Source organism: Channa argus, chromosome 3 (genome assembly GCF_033026475.1).
Source record: "Channa argus isolate prfri chromosome 3, Channa argus male v1.0, whole genome shotgun sequence".
Taxonomy (NCBI): Eukaryota; Metazoa; Chordata; class Actinopteri; order Anabantiformes; family Channidae; genus Channa; species Channa argus.
In genome coordinates this window covers 17,581,573-17,603,767 of record NC_090199.1, presented here as the reverse complement: position 1 = coordinate 17,603,767, position 22,195 = coordinate 17,581,573, and the positions used below count along the sequence as shown (strand labels likewise).

The window sequence follows — 22,195 nt, the reverse complement described above, 5'->3', positions numbered from 1 at the left end:
ATACTCACTTCTTCAATTTTTTTTTTTTGTGTTATTGTATTTTATTCTATCTTTTCTGTTTATATATTTTTCTGTTTCTGATTCTGATTCTGATTCTGATTGGTTGTAGGACTGAATACACTTTTTGATGTGGAAGATACACAGTAGAAGGAAGAGAAACATTTCAAGGTGAGGACTGTCAAGTGTTATTTATTGCTTGGAATTATAATGCTGGACATGAAAAGCCAGGAAGTGCCAAAATACTAGGTATATTTTTGCTTTTAGATATTGTCACAGTCTTGTCCCTGTGTTTATATTATCTAGCTTTATTTCCTGTTTTGGCTTTTAATTTATTGATCCTCCTATGTCTCTTCCTGTGAGTCTGTTTGCTGTCTTTACCTTCCTCGTTTTGTCCTGATTTGTTTCACCTGTGCCCCAGTCCTTTTATACCCTGCTCTCCCCAGTGTTCTCTGCTGGTTTGTGTCATGTGTTATGAGTGTTAGTACTCAGTCTGCCTAAGTCACTAGTTTGTATCCTGCCTGATCCTTGGCTGGACCCTGTCAAGGTTTTGGTGTATGGTTTGGTCTTTCCTTATGTGGTTTTGTATTTCTCGTTATGTGTTTTGGTCTCTTCTAGTTATCTGGTTTGGTTATTTCTTGTGTTAGTGGTTTGGTTCTCCTTTGTTTAGTTTGCATTAGTTTATTGGTCTATTTATTTACTTTACCCTGTTCCCTGTATTAGTTACCCCTATTAACTTCCATTTCCCTCCAGTTTAGTTTGTTTAGGTTTTATTGCCATCTGTCTATTCCTGTTTAGCTCATTAGTCCCTATTAGTTTACCCTCTTGTGTGTTTGAACTAGTTACGGTCTTGTCTGGTCCCTGGGTGTTCCTTACGTTGTATTAGTCTTGTATGTGTGCACCTCGTTTTTGGTATAGCTGTACTGTCTGTCGTTCTCCCTATTCATGTATAGTCTCTCATTTTGTTGTCTTTAGTTCTGTAAAGTTTATTACCCTCCTATTGGAGTGATTTTTCAGTTGTGTTAAACCCACCTGTTTCATTATTAATAAATACCCTTTTCTTTACACCTCCTTGCCTTCTCCTAACTTGGGTCCTTGTAAATTACTTATACAAAACGTAACAGATATGGTATATGTAATGTATGCCACTTGTTTGAAACAGGTATTTTTCATCTTATGTCAACTCATTATATGGGAATACTAGGCTCAGTAGCAATTGGAAAAACAGTTATTGCAAGTTTATCATTGTATTTTTAGAATTTAACTACTTTGACCTTGTAATAACTATCTATAAAAATACCCCACTTTGCAAGGTCTCAGTACTCTTTTCTCTCATGTTTTCAGAACATGAGAGAGAAATATATTAGTACATGAAAATGTTCTCTCAAATGGAAAAATAAGAATGAAATCTAGCTCCTTCTTGCACTTAAGCTGCAGTGAAGGTAAAAGTTCTCTCTCCTACCTTGGCATATAATCTCACCCTGCAAGTGTTACCAAGTCAAACTCCCAATATCAGCCCACAAAAATTGAAATTTCAAGTGCACAGCATTACTTGTGGGGCTATACAAGCAGATTAGCCTTATCAGGAGGCACAGACAGAAATGACTGGCAGGACAAGGTGGCCACAGTATCTCCTCTCTTCTCTTCCTTTTTACTCATCCATCCTTTCTTTCCTATACTCTTTTATGTTCTTTAATTTTGCATTCCCTACTCTCTCCACTGCTCTCCTGTCCTCTATGAGAGGAAATGCACAGTCTGCCATGTGTAACTGCTTTCAATTGCATGCAGTCTAATGTATTCTGTTACTCATTCTCATTCTTTCCTTTTCTGTAGCATAAGTGCTGACTATATACAACACATATGAAAGGAAAAACAAATCTTCAGATCACACACATTACAGCTTTCTACTTGTATTTTTCTTCTCACACATTACCACAGACTCCGTAGTACTTAAATATCTAAAATAATATAGAAAATAATTGCTGTTAGAATTACAAATAGTAGCCCCTTTGGCATTAAGAGAATATTTTTTTAGGGAATCGCATAAATTGCGCATTCAGTCAATGTGGATGACATGGATATCAGACTGAATTGGTTTTCTATCACTCAGAAGTGTGTTTCATGGTGGCTGCAGTGATGGCTGACATGTCTATTTCAGCTAATCAACGGAGGGCCCGGTGACCTGTCTTGCTTGACAGATTAGAAGCCCTCATTCATCTTCACACCCACGTGCACAATCACACACATGCAAACACAGTTGTCTGGGGCCATCACAAATTAGCACGGGCTGTCACTGTTTCCTTGCCAACTGGCCTGTAACCAGGCAACGTAAGTTGGTGGGAAGATGTGTTCAGTGGGTACATACGCACACATACATAGATGGGGACTGATAAGTGGATCGATGTCAAATACTGAGATATTACTTTAAATTCCTAGACTGCTGATCCCTTGACTGTGCTGGACTCACTCACAGACAAACAGTAAACCACAAGATCATGTAGATGCGGTTTACATAGCTAAAGTATTGTTTATGTCCTTGAGACAGTACATGGCAATTTCAGCAAGGTTAAACCTTAAAGGTAGAATGCCATTGGTGCAAACATATACTTCAGATCATATAAATGAATCCTTGGTCTCATATCACAAAATAGATATCAGAGTTATCATTTAGTCCATCTTTTTCTCATCTGTCCTACCTTTAGGTAACATTAACACATACTTAACTGTTTGAAGTCCTCTTTATGTTATGTTAGATAGACTCTTTAGCTTTGGATGGTGTCTGCAAAAGTGTTAACGCTGTGTAACTTGTATTTAGTTTCATTTTTTGCAAACCTGTATTTCTGCTGAAAGTGACATGTGCAGTCTTTATTTTCTCTACATACACCCATTCTAAATTATACTGCTATTATGTTCATCCTAAAAAAAGGTCAACGGACCCTGCCTTAAGTAAACTCTTCTACAGACCATGATGAAATGAGAACTGATCATCTTGATACAAATGAAATGTTTCTAGGAAACACAGCATTAATATGCTTGATCAACCGGCAGAATGTTCTGTCTCTGTACCATTGACATATCTACCAAAGTCCACTATATTACAGCAGCTCACTTTACAGACAGCGACTAAGATCTACTACACAGCACTTAATAACCACGACTGCACACCCACTCACTGTCGCTTTTCTCTGTCTCTGCCTCACCCTTGAGCCTCCACTAACACACACACTTTTAGTGTACTATTCCACATAGCCTATTTTACTTCTATGTGAAAAGAAAAACATACACAATTCTCAATAAACATTATTTAATATTTTAATAAATGTACACTTACTGTACGTGCTGACTAATACAGGTCCCCTTCTGAAGACATGCATATCCATGTAATATAAACAGCACTGTGTGCATGTGTCCACCCCTTTTTTATAAAATAACCGGCCCTTGAGTAAAGCAACAGACTCGACCAGATTGCCTGAAAACCTTAAGATCGATGTTTAAAATATACAGTCCCTCTTTAACAGTATTGGAATGAATAGGACAATTCATTTGTTTTTGCTGTACACAGAAGATATTTAAGTTTAAAATCAAAAGATGAATATGGTATGAAGGTACATCATTTCAGCTCTTATCTAGATACATTAAATAAGTTACCTTTATAATAAGATCATCCAAATTTAAGTGAGCAGAAGTACCGGAACAGACAGTTTGAGAGTCAAATCAAAGTATAATTGGTTACATATCCCTTGTTTGCAATAAACGCATCACATATGCAGCTCACTGTCATCAATTTTTTCCTTTTTGGATACTTTGGATACTGCTTTTACTGCAGCCTCCTTCAGTTGTTTTGGGGGAGTTCTCCCTTTAATCTGCTTTTTAGTAAGTGAAATGTTCATTTGAGTTGAGGCCTGAACATGAACTTGTCTAATAGTCTAAAACCTCCTACATTTTCCCTTTTATGAAGTCTTGTGTTGAGTTGGCAGCATATTTGGGGTCATTGTCTTGCTACATGATGAAGGTCCTCCCAGATAGTTTTGATGTATTTCTCTGTAAATATGCAAACAACATGTTTCTGTTCACCTCTGAATTCAACCAACACAGGTTACTGTATATATACACTGTATATATAAAGGTTAGTGCATATTTTAATCATCAACACAAATGTCTTCACTGTACAGCATACACATTTGAACTGTACTGATTATTACTACTGGTGTCGATAGTGTTTGATTTCGTGACAAGATGGAGAGCAATAGACTTGTCGACAGTTTAAAACAAGTGCGAGAGACAGACTAAATGAGAGAGCGAGAGAGAGAGCTGTACTGCCCCCAGGGTGTCTCCCAAAGCAGAGGGGATTGCAGCAGACAGCCGAACGGCCCACAGCAGGCTCTCTAGTATGTGTTTAAATAAACACTTCACCCCCTGTCGCTGCTTGTGAAGCATTCACAATGGATAGAAGCATGTATAAAGGCACAATAAAACAAACAGACACACAAACACACACACACAAATAAGACTCAGATACAAAACAAAAACACACACCATCAAGGGAAAGCACTGACAAAATCCCATTCTACCTGACACAAATGCAGGCCTAAAAAGTCAAAAGTCAAAATCTCTGTCAGCACACACACAATATTCGAGGGACTATCCATGTCACTCAGACAAAGTACACAGGCAGGTCATCACAAAGATTAAGCCATAGATGGCTGACCTTTTCCCCTGAAACCTCCCATTTACAACAAGGTGAGAACCGTTCATTACTGCCAGGCTAAATCCTCTATCGAGCATCCCTTCATTGATGCACGTATTCAGCAGCTCTTCACAGAATAAGAAGGGGAACAAAAAAGAGGGAAGAAACATTTTGTTTAACGAGCCATCCCCAGGCTGTCTTTCTTTCCCATTCAGTCCCTTTTTTTTGCTGCGGGCCTGCCCTGAGGTCAACTCCCCCAACAGCACAATCAAAACCCTGCGCCACTGATGGCAGCAGCCCCATTCACCATAGAGATTTATGATTTCTAATAGCTGGCAAATAGGTCCGAGGCTGGGGCTGCCCTGAGGGGAGGCCCCAGACTTATTTTCCTCGAGTCTCAAGACGAAAAGAAAAGAAAAAAGGGAGGAGCTGTGCAAGGATGGGCATGAGGAAGGGGGAACTGGTAAGGCTGTCGGAAACATTTTCAAGGTTGCCATCTGGACAGCTGAAAGCCTTCAAACTGTCTGCCACTGTTCAACGGGAACCCAGAACGATAACACTGCGGGGGTAAAAGAATGAAACAATATCAACAAAATGCCCTGTGCTATTGACATTTACTTTGCTGTTCTGGGGCAATTTTGCAAGCAGGAGCATTTAATAATCAGCTACAATCAGTCAGCTGTCTCCAGATTCTTGGTGTTAGTGGAAAACACCACTAGAGCACCGTCTACTTCATAATCCTATTGGCAAAATCCTCAGAGGTCAGTGAGCTTGTGCCTTAAAAAGTAAGCTATTCTGACCAGCAGCACCACTAAAGCTACTTAATTAACAACTGAAAACCTCTTGGTCTATACAAAAAACAAAGTGTACAAAGGTTCCACACTAGTAAATAGATGTCATACTTTTTACAGAATCAACAACAAGAACATGTTAATTAGTGAACTCGGGAGGTGCTTGTAGGTGGGTTTTCAATTAAATAGAGCTTTTCATGTTTGGGCAGAACTGTGCTGTTTTTGGCTGTAGCTTTATATTAACTTAATAGATATAATTATGGTATTGAAGTTCTCACCTAACTCTCTGCAAATAAGCAAACTGTGTTATTTTTCTCAAAATGACAGACAATTACTTTAAAATCTGAGTTGTAGTACAGAAGCAGAAGTAGACTTGCATCCTCACAAAGTTTCAAAGTCAGCTTGTGAGACAGGAAGGGAGACAGCTGGCCAATAATTGGAGTCTCAGCCAGCCTCTATGCAACTCACAGTTCCTGCAGTGCTGTTTGGGAAAAATAACAAAATAACAAAATCTGTGGTGACAGTCAAGACAATCAGATGAACTGTGAACCATTAGTTCATTTTAGACAGAAGAAAGCAAAACGATAGAACGCAAACACAACTTTTCCTTAGGATACACAAATTTCAGTGATAAATTGCAAAATACAGAACAATTGCCTGTGTACCAACAGACACCTTTATCCCATTAAAAGACTCAAATTTCTACAAAGGTTCTTCTGTAAAAGTGACAAAAATAGGTTTACTTAATACACCTGTAATACAAGTCACAAGCTTGGCAGCTGTTCCCTTGAAGGAACTGATTCTTATCATATTGACACACTCAGTGCCACGGTCACTGACAACTATCCTGATGAGCAGATGTACTGGCAACTGTGGCTGTAGTAACCCCAACAACAAAGAGATTCTCCCGTGTACCTCTGAAACCCTAAGAACATTTCTGTGCATTTCTACAAAGCAACATGGTTGGAATGGTAATAACTTTGTCACGGGACAAATCTGAAGGCTCTCCTTGGCCCTATCTCACACTTAGCACTATGCATTTGGGGTGATCTAATTCCAAGTAGAAAAGTGTAAATATATGTGGACCTGTACTTACAACACGTAAAGGAGGCACTTGGACCACTTCAGCCATATTTGGGGGTGACATGACCACATCAAAACAGAAATCCCCTGTACGATTTGGTATACAAGCTTAAAACACTGAAAACCTTCTGAAAACAATATCCAGAAATAGCTAAGGTGTGATGTATAAACAACATATCAGATGTTGAAACTGAGAAATTTTACCATTTCATTGAAAATATTATCTCGTTTGAATTTGATGGCAACAACACATCTCAAAATAGCTGGAATAGGGTAATAATTTTACCATCTTGTAGCATCCCCTCTTTTTTAACAACTCTCTGTATATGTCTGGGAAGTGAAGAGACCAGTTGCTGGAGTTTTAGAAGAAGAATGTTGTCCCATTCTTGTCTGACGCAGGATTCTAGCTGCTCAACAGTCCTGGGCCTTTGTTGCTGGGCCTTTTTTGTTTCATAATGTGCCAAATGTTTTCTATTGGTGAAAGCTCTGGACTGCAGGCAGGCCACTTCAGCACCTGGACTCTTTTCCTGTGAAGCCATGCTGTTGTGATGGATGCAGTATGTGGTTTAGCATTTTCTTGCTGTAAATATGCATGGTCTTCCCTGAAGGAGACATTGTCTGGATGGGAGCATATGTTGCTATGTACTTTTCAGGATTGATGGTGTTTTTTCAGATCTGTAAGCTGCAGACGCCATAAGCAGTAATGCACCCCCAATTCCATCAAAGATGGAGGCTTTTAAACTGATAAAAAGCTGAACGCTCCCTCTCCTTTTTAGACCGCAGAACACAGCGTCCATGGTTTCTAAATTTGGATTAATCTGACCAGAGAACAATTTACCATTTTGGCCCAAAGAACAAGGCAGCGTTTCTAGATCATGTTCACATATGGCTGCTTCTTTGCATGATACAGCTTTAACATACATTTGTTGATTTCACAGCAAACTGTCTTCACAGACAGTGATTTCTGAGCCCATGTAGTGATGTTCAGTAGAGAATCATGCCTGTTTTTAATGCAGTGCAATCTGAGGGGCCCAAAGATCACACGCATCCAGTTTTGACCTTTGGCCTTGTACCTTGTGCACAGAGATTCCTCCTGATTCTCTGAATCTTTTGATGATATTATATACTGTAGATCATGGGAACTTCAAAGTCTTCACAAAATTTTTCTGAAATTGTCCCACAATTTTTTGGTGCAGTTTTTCTTACATTGGTGAACCTCTGTCCATCTCTACATTCAATAGGCTCTTCCTCTCTGCAATGCTCTTTTTATACCCAGTCATGTTACTGATCTGTTGCCAATGAACCTAATTAGTTTCAAATGCTCCTCCATTTGTTTTTGATTTGCGGCAATTACTTTTCTAGCCTTTTGTTGCCCCTCTTCCAGCTTTTTGAGATGTGTTGCTGCCATCAAATTCAAAATTAGCTAATATTTTCCATGAAATGGTAAAATATCTCAGTTTCATTATCTGATATATTGTTTATGTTCTATTGTGAATAAAATATGGAGAGATTTGCAAATATAATATAAGTTGCTCCTGGTGAGCACCTTGCATGGCAGCTACCGCCTTTGGTGTGTGTGAATGGGGGAATGGGAAGCAACATGTACAGGAAACTTTTAAAGTGCTCTGGATAAAAGTGGTATATAAGCGGCCATTTAGCATTTACTATGTATGAGCGGAGGAGAGAAAGACAGGGGCAGAGCAGAGCGGAGGAGAGATAGGACTGGTAACCAGGACAACACAGATCAGAATCAAGGCTGTGACACTATGGCAATCCCTCAACACAATGATTAACGTGAAAGTGAAGTGAAAAGATTTCAAAACTGGTACTGCATCAGCATTTGGAATGTACAGGCTTGTGAGCAGAGCTAGCTGATTCAGTATTAGTAGAAAAAGTGCATTTCTTATTTTGAAGGTGAGATCTCTGGCCTTTTTATTGACTGTCTCTGCCACCTAACTTACGTGAATACTACTACTTTATTAGGTACACCTGTACAATCTAATGCAATGAAATACAGCAGCTCTGAAATGAATTCTACATTTACAAGATTATAATTTTTATTATTAAGTTGAAGCTGTCAGAAAGTGATAATTCTACTATGTTTTTGTTGTTGAGGTCACAATGGATGGTGGAGTCTAACTGGAGTGCATTATGTAAAGAAGTAATTTGCTGCCCACCCTATTTAAAATGAACGAGGGAGCCAAAAGATTAGAACAAACTACACAAGGTAGTACAAAAATGGGCATGCTTTCTAATGGTCTGTTTTTTGTGTTGTATAATGTGGTTTCTCCTTGTCACATAATTCATATAGTTAGCCAATTCAGCATTTTGGCCCTGCTGGCAGCCTTTGGCAGCGATGCCCTGTAAGACGACACGGATGGGGACAGGATGGGAAGTGAGATCTGTGTGAAAGCTAAGCACTGTCACTCACCTTGGCATCTGCTGAGCCTGCCAGGCTGGTCAAGGCCAGATTTCCAGAACAACAGCCAAGGCATCCCAGAAGGACAGAATGCTTTTCTTTAGAAGACTTAAGTGTTTTGACAATAAAGATATTTAAATTATTTAATATTATGAGCAATCTCATAGGTTGATGTTTTAGGCATAATCAATTAATAGACATATCAAGTGTGAGTATAGTCCCGATTATACTACTACAAATTGGCTTTATCCTCAATTTAGGTTTGTAAATGACTATAGACTATTAAACTCATTGGTTTAAGAAAAATGAGAATAATGACACTTATGTAAAATATGTTGATATTACGAGGTGTGTCAGTACAGCACGTAAACCAGTCATGCCAGAAAAATCTAATTACTTTGAACCATAATTAAGCTATTATTTTAAACTAGTTCTTTACAGAAAATTGACTATAGTGTTAATGTAAAAAGTGTCATTTCAACTGTCTACTTTCAGTTTTGGAACTGAGACAACCAGGGAGTGCGAGGGAAGCCGCTTAGGGGCTTAATTTATCTACAGTAAGTAATTTTCCAGTGCTCATCAGACACATACTGTATATCAGCTGCAGGAATGCACAGGGGGAGGGATTGTTGTGATTATCACAGTCTATCACAGGCCCACATCCAACTGGGACCCCACCTGCTTTGTGCCAAATGGAAATTATTTTTATTCCCATAAGTGGGGTGTCAAATAAAGAGACACAGCTATGGAGTCTGCAAGGAAAGCTGTAAGCTTCTGAGTTTTCATGTAAACAAAAAGAGAGAGAGCAACATGGAGGAAAGACAATCAACAGAACAAGCTGGGCTACAGCTCATTTGTTTGAAAGGCAATACTTTAAAGATTCTTAGTACAAAATAGACAACAAATTCTTTCAAACAAAAGAAAGATTTGAGAAAATTTCAACTTTGCTATGCCAGCAAGAAATTCTATTACGTATGAATTATGTGTGTCTCGCATTATTTTATCTACACAGCAGTCTACCATTACTTCAGTGCTATTTCCCCAGGGGAGAAGGAAAAGGTAAAAGACGAATAAACAACAAGACGCTGGTGAGGCAGAACAGTGCTTCATGGATAGCTGAGCACATAGTAAGACAAAGTGATTTGAAAGCCAGCAAATAATTTAGAGCTTAAACCCAGAAAGTGTTGCTGGTGTTATAAATCTAGCACACGGGCGTGAACATCTGGTTTCATCTGGTAGTTGTCAGCTTTCTTTTGCGGTTGTTGTCTACATCGCATCTGTCTCAATAAAAACTAAATGTTGTTCTAAGAAGAGAACAGAAAAGAATGAAAGAGTAGTATTCTCAGTGTGGAACATTCTCTAATGGGTACTGTAGCGTTTGACTGAAGAGCCACAAATCAGTTAACACTAGCTGTGTGCCCCAAACACACACATCTTCCATTTCATGTTTCATGTTTCATTTCATTTCATGACCTCTCTGCCATTACTCCCAGAACAAAGCAGCAACAGGCCTAAAAGTCATGCACTCATACACATTCAGTGCATACACCACACACGATGTGATAGATCATAGCCAGCACCTCACCCTGTCAGCAGCTATGTAACTATAACCTGTGGGAAAAGTATTACAGTTTCAGGCATAAGGAATGAATGGGCCTGCACTGTCTTTGATCCCCAAAGGATCTGACTGACAGCCTGAAATAGGAAGCTGGAAACAGCATTGTTTTACTGGTAGAGGTGAAGTTTTTCAACTTACACAAAGGTACTGTAGTGTTACTGTCATGTGTACCTGTTGCTTAACACATGCAGACATAAAGTGGTTGGCAGTGGCTCTGTTCTAGCAAATCAGTAGTTCCGGGGGGTGTTCTGTTGTGCTGTGCGTGTAACTTACATGCCATGCTCCAACTAGACGGTTGGTGTCTAACCTTACCGCAGACATTAATGACAGATTGCAAAAAAAATCAGCAGCAACAATCAGCTTTTTCTTTGTTTTGATTAAAATTTCTTCACACAGGTTAATAAATGTTCCCCCTTTAGCTGGACTCCTCTTGAATCTGTCTGGCTCTGCAGGGGGTAAAAGACAGTTGTAACTGGCCTAGGCTGTTTTATTGTCTGACAATTAAAATAAATAAATACACGGTTGGCCTAAATTTGTTGCTTGTTAAATGAATATGTCTAACAATGAATGTACAGTGATCTGATAATTACAAATATGCTCTTAAGTATGTACACGCATAGCACATAGAAATGGCTACATCACTGAGCTATACAAGAATAAAAAAAACATTGATTTCATGTCAACACTGCTAGGAGTTTGCACACTATAGCCAATTATGGATACAGTGGCACACTTTCTTTCTCCCACTTAGAGATCGACAGGTACAGATGCTATTTTTACTCCTGCATAAAAGCAGAGACTGTTTTTTACAGTCCACTGACTGGAACTGTGCCTTTCATTAAGTAAATCTATTTAGAGCTGAGCAGAGGAAAAACAGGGGAGAGGGGAAAGATGAGCTCTGATTACATCTTTCAATAAAAATGCTTAAGGTTCTGTCTGTTTTTTACCAACACACAGCCCAGGCACTATTTAATTGAATGGGATGGGGTGTCATCCACTGCCTGTAAGTAATGTTACTATAAAATTCTAAATCATGACAAGACAGTTCGATACCACAACAAACTGCTCATTGATCCGCTTCCCCTAATCTCAGCCCATGTCAATCACTGCCGTAGTGTCAGATATGCAGGTCAGCAGGCTTCGACCCCACCATCTGTGTACTGAATGTGTGAATGGTAATTAGACAATTATCAGAAAATATTATGGATGAAATTGAGAAAGAATTTGCACATTATAAAAGACACTAGAAATAGAAACTTAACTTGACTTTGGTTCATAAAATCATCATAATTTCTTTGATTTCATTAAAGTATTGATTTGCATTGGAAAGTGCAGCTTTCTTTCAGTCTTTTCAATCGTTTTTTAACCAGTGCACCTACTTTTTTTCTGATCCTATAAAAATGTATCTTCACCTACTCACAAAGTCTAACTTGATATATCTCTTCTCTACATCTGTTGCTGCCAGTAATAGAAATGATCACTGTTATTTTCTCATTGTTAAATCTCATTTTGGTTTTTAAATATGTATTTTTTAACAATAAACACACACACACACCACAAAAAGGAAGTTATATAACTGAAGTTATATAGAGTTCCCAATAACACCAATCAACAACAGTATCAGCAACGTGCTGGAAAATTCAGGAAGAAGTGGGGTACTTAAACGTCCTTTTGTTTTTTAAATAGGGGAAATTGACAGGCTGTAGAGAGACATTCTATCCGTTCATGCACCAGTAAACACAGCTGAGGGTTCCCAGTTTTCTTATCTATTAAGTACCAGTTGGACGGTTCGCCATTCATTTGAAGTGCACTTTTAAAAAAAGAGCGATGCTGAGGCGATGCCAGCTGTGTTGTGCACAGAACGATGGAGTTAAATGGCACTTAAAATAATGATCTTCTTCTTCTATTAGTTACGGCCACTGAATGTCTAACAAGCTCATTGAAAAGCAAAACAGAAACTCGAGGAAACACGAGTCCCACAAGGAACAGGTGGCTACCCCAACACTGAATGTCTCCTTGCTTTAATTAATGGTGTTAGCTGGATTATTTTAACAATAAACCATACTACATTGATAGAACTTAGAGGTGATGGGAAGATGATCATAAATCATGTACAACATTACAACATGGATAATACAGTGTTTCCCTGCATGCTAAGCAAGTCTCTTCTGGCTGGAAAACAATTCTAAGATATGATTGATCTATGATTTTTGTTTAGTTTCAGTGAGGAGATGTGGAATCAACTCCCATTCAGTGGTCTTCTATGCCACCAAGCAAGAAATTGAGGGGGAAACACTCATCGAAAAAATGCAGCCATGTGAAAGTGTTTAATCACTAAGCCCCTCTGGGTGCATGCCCAGAGGCATTTCAACATGGCAGTGGGAACAGGCTGTAAGGACAACAGCACCTGTGAACACAATTATGGATTACATGCACACATTTGGACACAAAGTTCAAATCAAAGAATTGTTTGCTGAAGGCTAGGTTTTAGATTTCTAATACATTAACAGACAGAGATGGTTGTATAGGACACACATACAGTGTGTGTATGAATAATGCCCCAGCTTTCTGTTAAGACAGACTTCCAGTCTGTATACCTGGAGACTTAACGCACGCTTTATAAGCACTAACACATTCCCAGTTCTTTTACATAACAATATTGTGTGTGTCAGTGCAGATGTAGACCTTCATTATTAACATTGTAAATAGAAGACTCTCTCTCCATTTCAAAAGGCAAATAATGTACATAGACTTTACTATATAATTGTGAACATAGGACGAAAAGGAATGACATAAAGGAATTATATTGAAACATGTATAATTTTCAATTACTGTCATAAATTGAAGTCAATCTGACATGCCCTAACATGGTTTATCAGATAAAACCTGGACATTAACTGTGGTCTATTCCCGAATTTCTTAGTGAATGTGCAGATCTGGAAGCACAAAATCTACTTCAGACCCTTAATTGTTTTGGAGGACAATAACTGTACTCTTTCCAGATGTGTGTATATGTATTTCTGTGTGTGTCTAGAGGGCAAACAAAGGCTGTGGCACTTTAATTATGAGGGACAATGACAGACCAGTCCAGCTCCTAACCTCCTATAAGCATCCCCTCTGCTTTATTAGATGTCACCTCTGTCTGTTTTCAGTTCTCATGTTTGTTTCTGGTGATGGGGAACATGAATCAAAGCATTCTGAGGTTTGGTCTCATACTTCCTGCACACAGAGGAGAAAAGCACTTATACAGCAACAAAATCCTCTCCAGGGACAGGAGAGAGGAGTGAAGGGGGAAGTGAATAGGGCAACGCAGCACTTTGATTCCAACCCCCGATGGTCTGAAACCCCGAAATTGATAGCTGTATGTACCGAGTTCACTTGGGAGCATGTAAAAATGATATGATAGGCAAGGTTTTCTACACAGCACAAGCTGCAATTAAGAAGTTGGAGGAAAGCAATAATCCAAACAAAGAAAGGATAAGTGAGAAACAGTGATGCTGTCTTCTTTCTGCTGTGTAAACATCCCTGATGGGATGGACAGAAGAGAATGTGCTCTGTGTCTGACAAGGCAGGGATGCCAGCATTGATTAACACAAGAAATGCATCATTGTCTTCATCTCTGGGCACGTTTTGCTGATGTATTAAACTCAATGTAGCATTTTGCTGAAAATAACAAGTGCTAGAAGGTCAAATTGCAGCTTACGAGACATTTGGAAGAGTAAAGATGGGGATATTCTTGAAATACACTAGTTTGTACAAGTTGTGATCTGGGTTAAACCTAATCAAGGTGCATCTCAATGCAGAGGCATTCATACTGTAGCTCCTCCAAACAGCTACTCTTAATAACAGGATAAAAATCTTGAAAGACAATAAAATGAAAGGCATGTCTAGGATCAACAGGCTGATGGGTCAATTCTCAGATTTCCATCCACACAGGGTCCAAAGCCCAAAGCAAGAAATTGAAATCAGGTTTCTACTGCAGTTAGGCCAGCATGTAGGGTGAATGAGAGCAATACTGTGAAGCACTTTAGTTTAAAGTGCACAGTACATAAAAGCAACCAATGGGGTTAATACAGTTTTGTCGATGACACTATTTTATAGATGTGTTATGTCTGCCCCCTTATAACAATGGAAAAAATAAACATATACATAGTTGAATATTAACCAAATAAAATCCTGGGACTTGCTCTTTGTTTTCAATCAGCATTCATCTTGTCTATGATTCAGTGACACTGGTTCCCAGACTGCCAGGCAGACCCTTATTTTCCTAGTTTTTACTGGCCCATCATTTCTCTTCCTTACTCACTTCACAGACGATTTCCGAGGTCAGCCCCCTGACAAATGGTGCAGGTTATTGAGAGTAGGAAGAAGAGAAGGAGTATAAAAGAGTGAATGGACATTTGTGCTGCCAGACCGGACAGCAACCTCTCCATTTAGATAAAACCATGCTTTTTAGACCAGCATCTACTTGAAGAAACGCAAAGCTGTGCTGCACACATGAAGACAACGGACTAAGAGGCCCCCTTAATGCCTATCAAAAGATTATGCTTCCTCACTAACACACACTCACACACACAAAACACACCTTACATAGCCTTTCTCATTATCCCATGGGACCTCAGTTTCTTTCTGAAAAAGCGAGTCTGACACGAGCCTTTGGCTCAACCCTAGACACCATTGCTGACCCTTGCTCACACAAACACACGCACATACACAATTTTCCCTCAGTAGAAGGGGGAGCCCCAGAGAGGGCAGGTGCTGTGCTAGCCTTAGAGAGCAGTAGATGTGTGAACAAAAGTGTGTACGTGTGGGGCCCGTTTGCCGTCTGTCAGTCCAACCTGCTGCTTGCATGATCAGGCAGTCAGTGTTTCCCTTCTCTTGGGGTTTCTTGGATCTGAATTTGTGTGTGTGTGTGTGTGTGTGTATGTGTGTATGAACACCTGCATGTGTTTTTTGGCAGATTGGTCTGACTCATAGATCAATGCATCCAGTATTATGTATCACTCTAATAGCATTATTAGGGTCAATGTCAGCAGACAATATAGCCACAGCCTTCAGTGGGGTCCTGCTTCACTGATGCTCTCATCTCTGCAGGAGTTTGGTTTGACAAAGCTGCGGCCTGGTTACATGTTATGCCATAATTCCTACCCAGCAGGCAGAGGATTTAAAGCTGCACTAGGCAAGATTTTGATCTAAAAATACATTTGCCTAATCAGCCTGAATTGCAAACTGAAACTGAAGGAAAGAAGACTCCAGCAGCTGACACCCGATAAATGTACCTAATTCAACCAATTTAAATTCTGTTGCGAGGCATGTTTACCTACAGATAGGCCCAAATAAAAATAATTGGCGAAGCAAAAACTATAGCAATAAGCAAAGGAGCACTTTAAAAATAAATGTATTCACCTGCATTAGATCTTTTGGGTTGCTTTAAACAGCATAGATGATCGAGTAAAATAGTAAATATAAGCAAGCTGTTTTGTGAAGCCAACTATAATCTGAATAAACTACATCATTTCTGACTGCTCAAGTTAAAATCTCTCGGTTTAAGTAACATCCATTAATGATAATGTTACAGAATACTTGATATAATATAATATATATATATATATATATATATACAAAGGCGATATTCATAAAAATCAAAGAATTACGTATTGGTTGATATTATCATGAAGCACTAAATATTGACTTCTTCCAACGTCTTCCCTTTGTTCCATGACCTTTAAGCCAGATGCTGCTTTTGTTATTTGTTAAACAAAACTCCCTCAGAGGTCACCCACAGATTACACATCGATGAGCACCTTCACAGACAACACTCCTTAATAATGAATGAAACATGCACATGCTGAAAGATTTAAGCCAGTTTAGCTTGTACGTACCTTGTCAAACAGAGACTTCCATTGCTGAGACAAGCAAAGAGAGAAAAAAAGGTCAAGTAAAGCAGTTAATGAGAGAAACAAACAGTAAAAAAAATCTCTGAAATAGGTACCGAAGCACAAAGAAGCACCTGTTTGGAAATGGTGACTCTTGGTCAGAAAAACTATGGATATTTGCCTTAATTCCAGTCTTGCAATCACATGCAGTTATTTTCATTTATTTTTGGCTGAGATCTATGAGCCATAATGATTGGTACCAAAGTGTGAGGGTTCTCTTGTAGTAAGGTGTCCGAATGGCTGAGTCAGCTTATGTGTGAATACGTCTATGTGTTTGTTTGTCCATTAAAAAATATCCTATTGAGGATCTGCTGTGTGTTTCATTCGGCTACAGTGTTGCCTATAATGCCTTTCAGTTTTTAATATCTCTTGTGGCATCCTTGCAATACTTTATGGCTTGTGGCATAAACTTTATAAAAATAACCATCGAAACTCAATTTAAATTTGCTGATAAAGCTTATACCCCATGCAGCACATAAAATCGAATGCACTGTGTAATTTTTCTCTAGTGCCAAGGAAAATGACAGTTTAAGTGTAAAATAGTGAAAAGAATTAGTCCATTCGTGTCCATTTGAGTTTACAATGTGTCTAAACTTACGTCCTCCGGAGATACGGGTAGTACGTCGGTGCTTTCCAAGACCTCGATCTCCTCGCCCTCTGCGTTCGCAGCCACGGCCGGTGAGGAGTTTAGCGGCACCTCCCGCGTTCCTCTCGCCATCCTTGTGCTGCTCTTCTCCATACACCTGCGTAGAGCAGCGACTCAGCCCTCAGGGATGACTTCACATAGTGCACTTTACGGGCCCATCTCGCTTTTAATGAGTGTCAGCAATGACAGAAAGTGAGACAGCTGAGCATCATGCTCACTCGCTTTCTTCGATTTTGTACGGTCAGATTAGTCCAAGTGAAATGACAGACGCGGATATATTAACGAGGTGTTCGTCCACCAGCGTACTTCCTTCCACCGAGACCAGACCAGACCAGTGAGACAAATCTTTGTCCACAAGGAAAAGTTAATGTGATAACAGTTCTGGGTTATTAAGTCCCTACGTGGTGTCACACTGCCGTCCACTACATCCTAAGTCTGTACAGTTGGAGCTGGAAAACAGCCGGAATTTTGCTCACCACGAACAGAGGCAGCGGTCCAAGTTTCTGAGGCAGGAGACACATTTACAGAGCGAGTCTCACTTTGAGAGATGCTATGCAGCAGCAGCAGCAGCAGCAGCAGCAGCGACTTGCAGATCCATCCGAAATAAATAATGACATCATCAAACACAGACAAGATGAAACGCAGGAAAGACGTGATAAACCCGACTGAATTACGCACCAGCCACATAAGCCTGATCCATCCGCGGGAGGCCGTCAACTCTACTTAAACAGCGGGGAAACATGACTGATTCACAGACAAAACTCCAGCTGAGTGACCAATTTTTTGGTGCGTCATGATACCTGGCACGCTATCGGCGGCGCAACGTTGACACAGATGACTGTTTCTCCGCCGCGTGTCGGCAGGAAGACTCATGGGGTGTGTGTAGAGGGGGGGACTTTAAACACGCCCACCACCTTTGCTGGGATGACTGCTGCCTTTGCTGGGTCCAGGTCAGGCTGGTGTTCCCGGGACGCTGGCCCTGTAACATGTGTCCTTCCCGGCACACACACACACACACACACACAGAGGGGTGGAGGCACTCCGGGTCACTGCCAGCTGGCTGTTTGGTCTTCTGTGCATGATAATTACATCATGTAGATATAGATGTATAATTATATAGTAATTTACTACCAGTCAAACGGACAGTAATGTAAATGTAATATCAAGTTGCAACCTAACTGACAGCTTTACAAATGCTTAACAGTCTTAAATGATATACTAATTGTAGAGGCAGGCTTACTCGTGTCCAGTGGTCCAACAATTATCCACTCCAGACATCATACAGTGATCTCTGGAGTGGATAATTGCACTGAACATTTATTGAATTCCACGTTCTGCAATCGATCGAGCTGATAACAAAGTAATTCCACAGAAAACGTTCCTTAACGTAATTCCACAGAACACGACATGTCAAAGTATCTCTGGGCAAGACACTGAACCCCAACACCCCTTCCTCAGCCGTGCAGTGCCGGTCCTAAGCCCGGTGGAAACTGGGGAGGGTTGCGTCAGGAAGGGCATCCAGCGTAAAAAACAAAACAAAACAAAAAAACAGTGCCAACTTAACTTGATCCGCTATGGTGAACCTGAACTCACAGGATAAGCCGAAAGGACAAAGAAAAAAACTAACAAAAAAAAAAAAAAAAAAACGAAAAGAAACCGTGTACCTCCACAGTTACACACTCAATGTTTCACCACTGTTAACCAGCACCTTTGGTCTGAAACTGCCCACTAATGATAAAGCAAGCCTACATGAATTACAACTGTGGGCTTGTCATGTGGTGAAAAATCCATGTGGAAAATGTATTGTTTGTGTTTGGTAATAATGCAGTAAAACGTTTGTTTGAACAGGCTTCCTAACAAATGAAAGAGTAAGAAAGACAAGAACTGGTAGATAGGATTAACACTGAAAAATGAAACTGTATGAGCTTGGCAACTCCAAAGGTAATAATGGTTAAAATGTAACCATATTTAATTACATGAAAATTGTAATTAATTGAATTTATTTGAAAAGCATGTTGTTTTTAATTAACCTCAACAATCAATGACAAAGTCATAATTTTTAGACATTTATGTATTGCCTGTAATACAGGTTTGCATTTTATAGACCAACATCAGTTATTACAATTAAACTAAATATCATCTGTGCCTATCTATGACAGTGCAAGAATGTTTTGTTCCCACACAAGATGACCGGAGAGTATTGTCAATGCTTGATTGAAACACTGGAAATTGATCAAAATTTCTTTCTAATCTTAAAACAAGCACAACTAATGTATGTCTAAAGAGATAAAGAGTTAGTTATGAATTGTGTTAGGGTTTATTTTGAGGTATTATGAATAAAACCCTGTGCTTATACGCTTTACGCTTTACAGATGGACAATTTGAAATATAAGGCTGCTACATTTCAACTCTGGCTCATCTTCATCATAGCTGTTACTGCATCTAAATCACAAATAAATAAATTTCCATATGGTCTTAGAGTGGTTACCTTTCAGCAATGAATTGAAGCATGATTTTGTTTTCATGCAGCTGTAGAAACAACACAATAACCGCTCTGTAGCTCTAATCAATTATTACACCATATCTTCATACCATATTTTCTAGTTATTGATAAACATTCATTAAATGCTGACCAAAAGTGATTCCACCTACATACAGATTGTTAAATTCACTTGTACACAGAGGTCAGGGTTTTTCTTGGGTGGAATTAATTTAACAGATTGTGATATATTCTTCTTATTTTTAAGATTTTGCTATATCTCCAAATAACTCAATAAGCTTTGCAGGACTGTTAAAAATTCTCTCTTTGTCCAAATATGTACTCTGATAACTATTGCTGCTGCAATGCCTTAGTCTCTTTCAGTGGATTTCATTGACTCATTTGATATAAACTCATCTCATGATATGAATACTAATTAATAATGTCACACAAAAAGTATTGTAAGGTCACAAATTGCATGCAATAAATCTTAGAAACATGGGAATGCCCAAGCTTGTAAATTCCAGATGTTAGAGAACATGACAGGCCTACTACTACAATCACACCAGTTTCAAAGAAACATCTACTGTATATCTACCAACTATCTACCATTATCATCATACAAACCTAACAGTTAGGCAGAAGCCATGTGTGAGATGTTATTTTATGGTGGCATTGTCTGCAGCATCCCACTAGGGAAACTTGCCCAGGTAGGGAATTGCCATGGAAACAATATAGCTAGTTGATTTTTTTTTTTCTTTTAAACCACTGGGCTCTTCTCCTGACTCCTGCAAAACAGTATTAGTTTAAAGTTGAAGTTTGTTTAAAAAAGTCAAACAAAGGATTCAGGAGCAATTCTTTGTTTAGAGGTCAGTAAACCATGTCTAAATGTTTGGATTCTTAATTGCATGTGGTCTTTTTAGCATGTGAAATAAATGTGGAATTAAGTTACATAGCAACATTTTTCCAAATACTGTTGCTTGCTATTCTGATTACTTCTGGTTGGGTTCCATTTTCTATCTCTTCATCTCTTACCATCTTTATCAAATTTTAAAGGCTCAAACATCTTTTATAGCCTAGCAAAATATGTATAAATAACCGATTCTAAATGCCGTAGCACGCACAGGTAAATAGATCACAAAGGGTAACCATGTCCCCTAACAGTTAACATTTAAATCATTTTAAAAGGAGTGAATAGCTTTGCAATTACTTATTTTCTGTTTTAATGTAGAGTGCTTTGTAGGGATGTTTTCTCTTTGACATGGAAGATTCTTCCAGAAGGGTTGAAGACTTTCTATATGAACTAAAAATAAATCAATATGAACCTTTTCACAATCCCCCACATGCCACATTATCCCCCATTATGCCACATAGTCATCTTTAATGTTACGAAGGGTGAGGGGGGAATATCCTGTTAACTACAGCTATCCTGGGAATTTCCATTTAAAGCAGCTCATTGGACAAAATAAGCTTTGACCACATGGAGGTGTTACTTTCTTTTAACAGTGGTTTGATAAAGGCGTTTACAGTCACAATGTTCTGTTTGAATCCCAGCATTTTCTAACATACCCTCACAACACAGCCCATATTTATATATACCACTAATTTGCTAAAATGTCCACTTCAAACGATTTAGCACTTGATTATATGAAATAGAAATGTTTCCATTACTTTTAATAAGGTAATTGCATCAACCAATTAGGGTTATCTATTGACTGCTGAAAGTAATTAACCTTTGTGTATCTGCATTTAGCCAACAATAATTTTAACCATTACTGTTGGCTAATGCTAGCTTATCTAAACCTTGATGTTAGCCTACATTTAGCTAACTACTTCCAACCTTTTATAAAACTAACTTCTTTTTGGCTTAACGTTACTTTTTTAAAACAATAAAATCAAGCAGTTACGTTTTGTATTTATCCACTAATGTTATTTTTAGCAGTTTACAGTAATAACAGTTTACAAAACCCATTTTGTGTTACTTTGAACAGACAACACCCATTATTTTACTTTTGTATAAAGGTTTTTCTCACAATTACTAGACAAATACATCTCTATTCCTTTACCATTTTCATGCAACTACTAAATGCAATTAGCATTTATTCATTACTTTAGCTAATATTGCCAATCTGCTTTTTTTGTTTTTATACCTACTCATAAATCAGTAACACACACACTTAACTCAGATAATAATTTCTGCTACATTCCAACTTATTTAAACCAAAGCTGTTGTAGAATAATCACTAATTTAAAAAGCAAATGTTACAATAATTTACATGAATAGAGCGGCTGTAGCTCAGTTGGTAAGGCAATTGTCCACGGGGTCAGTGGTTTGATTTCCGGTCCCTCCTGGCTATGTGTTGAAGCCATCGGCATGGTGTGTGTGTGTAAGTGTGTGTGTGAATGGGTGAATGAGAAGCAACGTTGTAAAGCAATTTGGATAAAAGCCCTATATAAGTGGCCATTTACCATTTATATTCCATTGTATACTTAACTTTTTGTGAAATAACTTGGCGGCCTCACTCTGATCCAGACTCAT

At 38.8% G+C, this 22,195-nt stretch overlaps 1 protein-coding gene across 4 annotated transcripts in view; it reads right to left on the bottom strand.

Moving 5' to 3' along the window:
- The window catches only part of rhbdl3 (rhomboid, veinlet-like 3 (Drosophila)), a 47,377-nt gene extending 27,630 nt beyond the window's left edge, over positions 1-19,747 (bottom strand). Inside the window, exons 1-2 of one of the 4 annotated variants that reach the window (XM_067497397.1) lie at positions 17,130-19,747; positions 16,478-16,501 (exon numbers count right to left, since the gene is read on the bottom strand). In XM_067497397.1, the coding sequence (XP_067353498.1) occupies positions 16,478-16,501; positions 17,130-17,270 (165 nt within the window). In that variant the 5' untranslated portion in view covers positions 17,271-19,747. The remainder of the gene's footprint in view (positions 1-16,477; positions 16,502-17,129) is intronic. The other 3 variants (XM_067497394.1, XM_067497396.1, XM_067497395.1) reach the window with 3 other exon arrangements.
- Between the last annotated feature and the right edge of the window lie 2,448 nt (positions 19,748-22,195).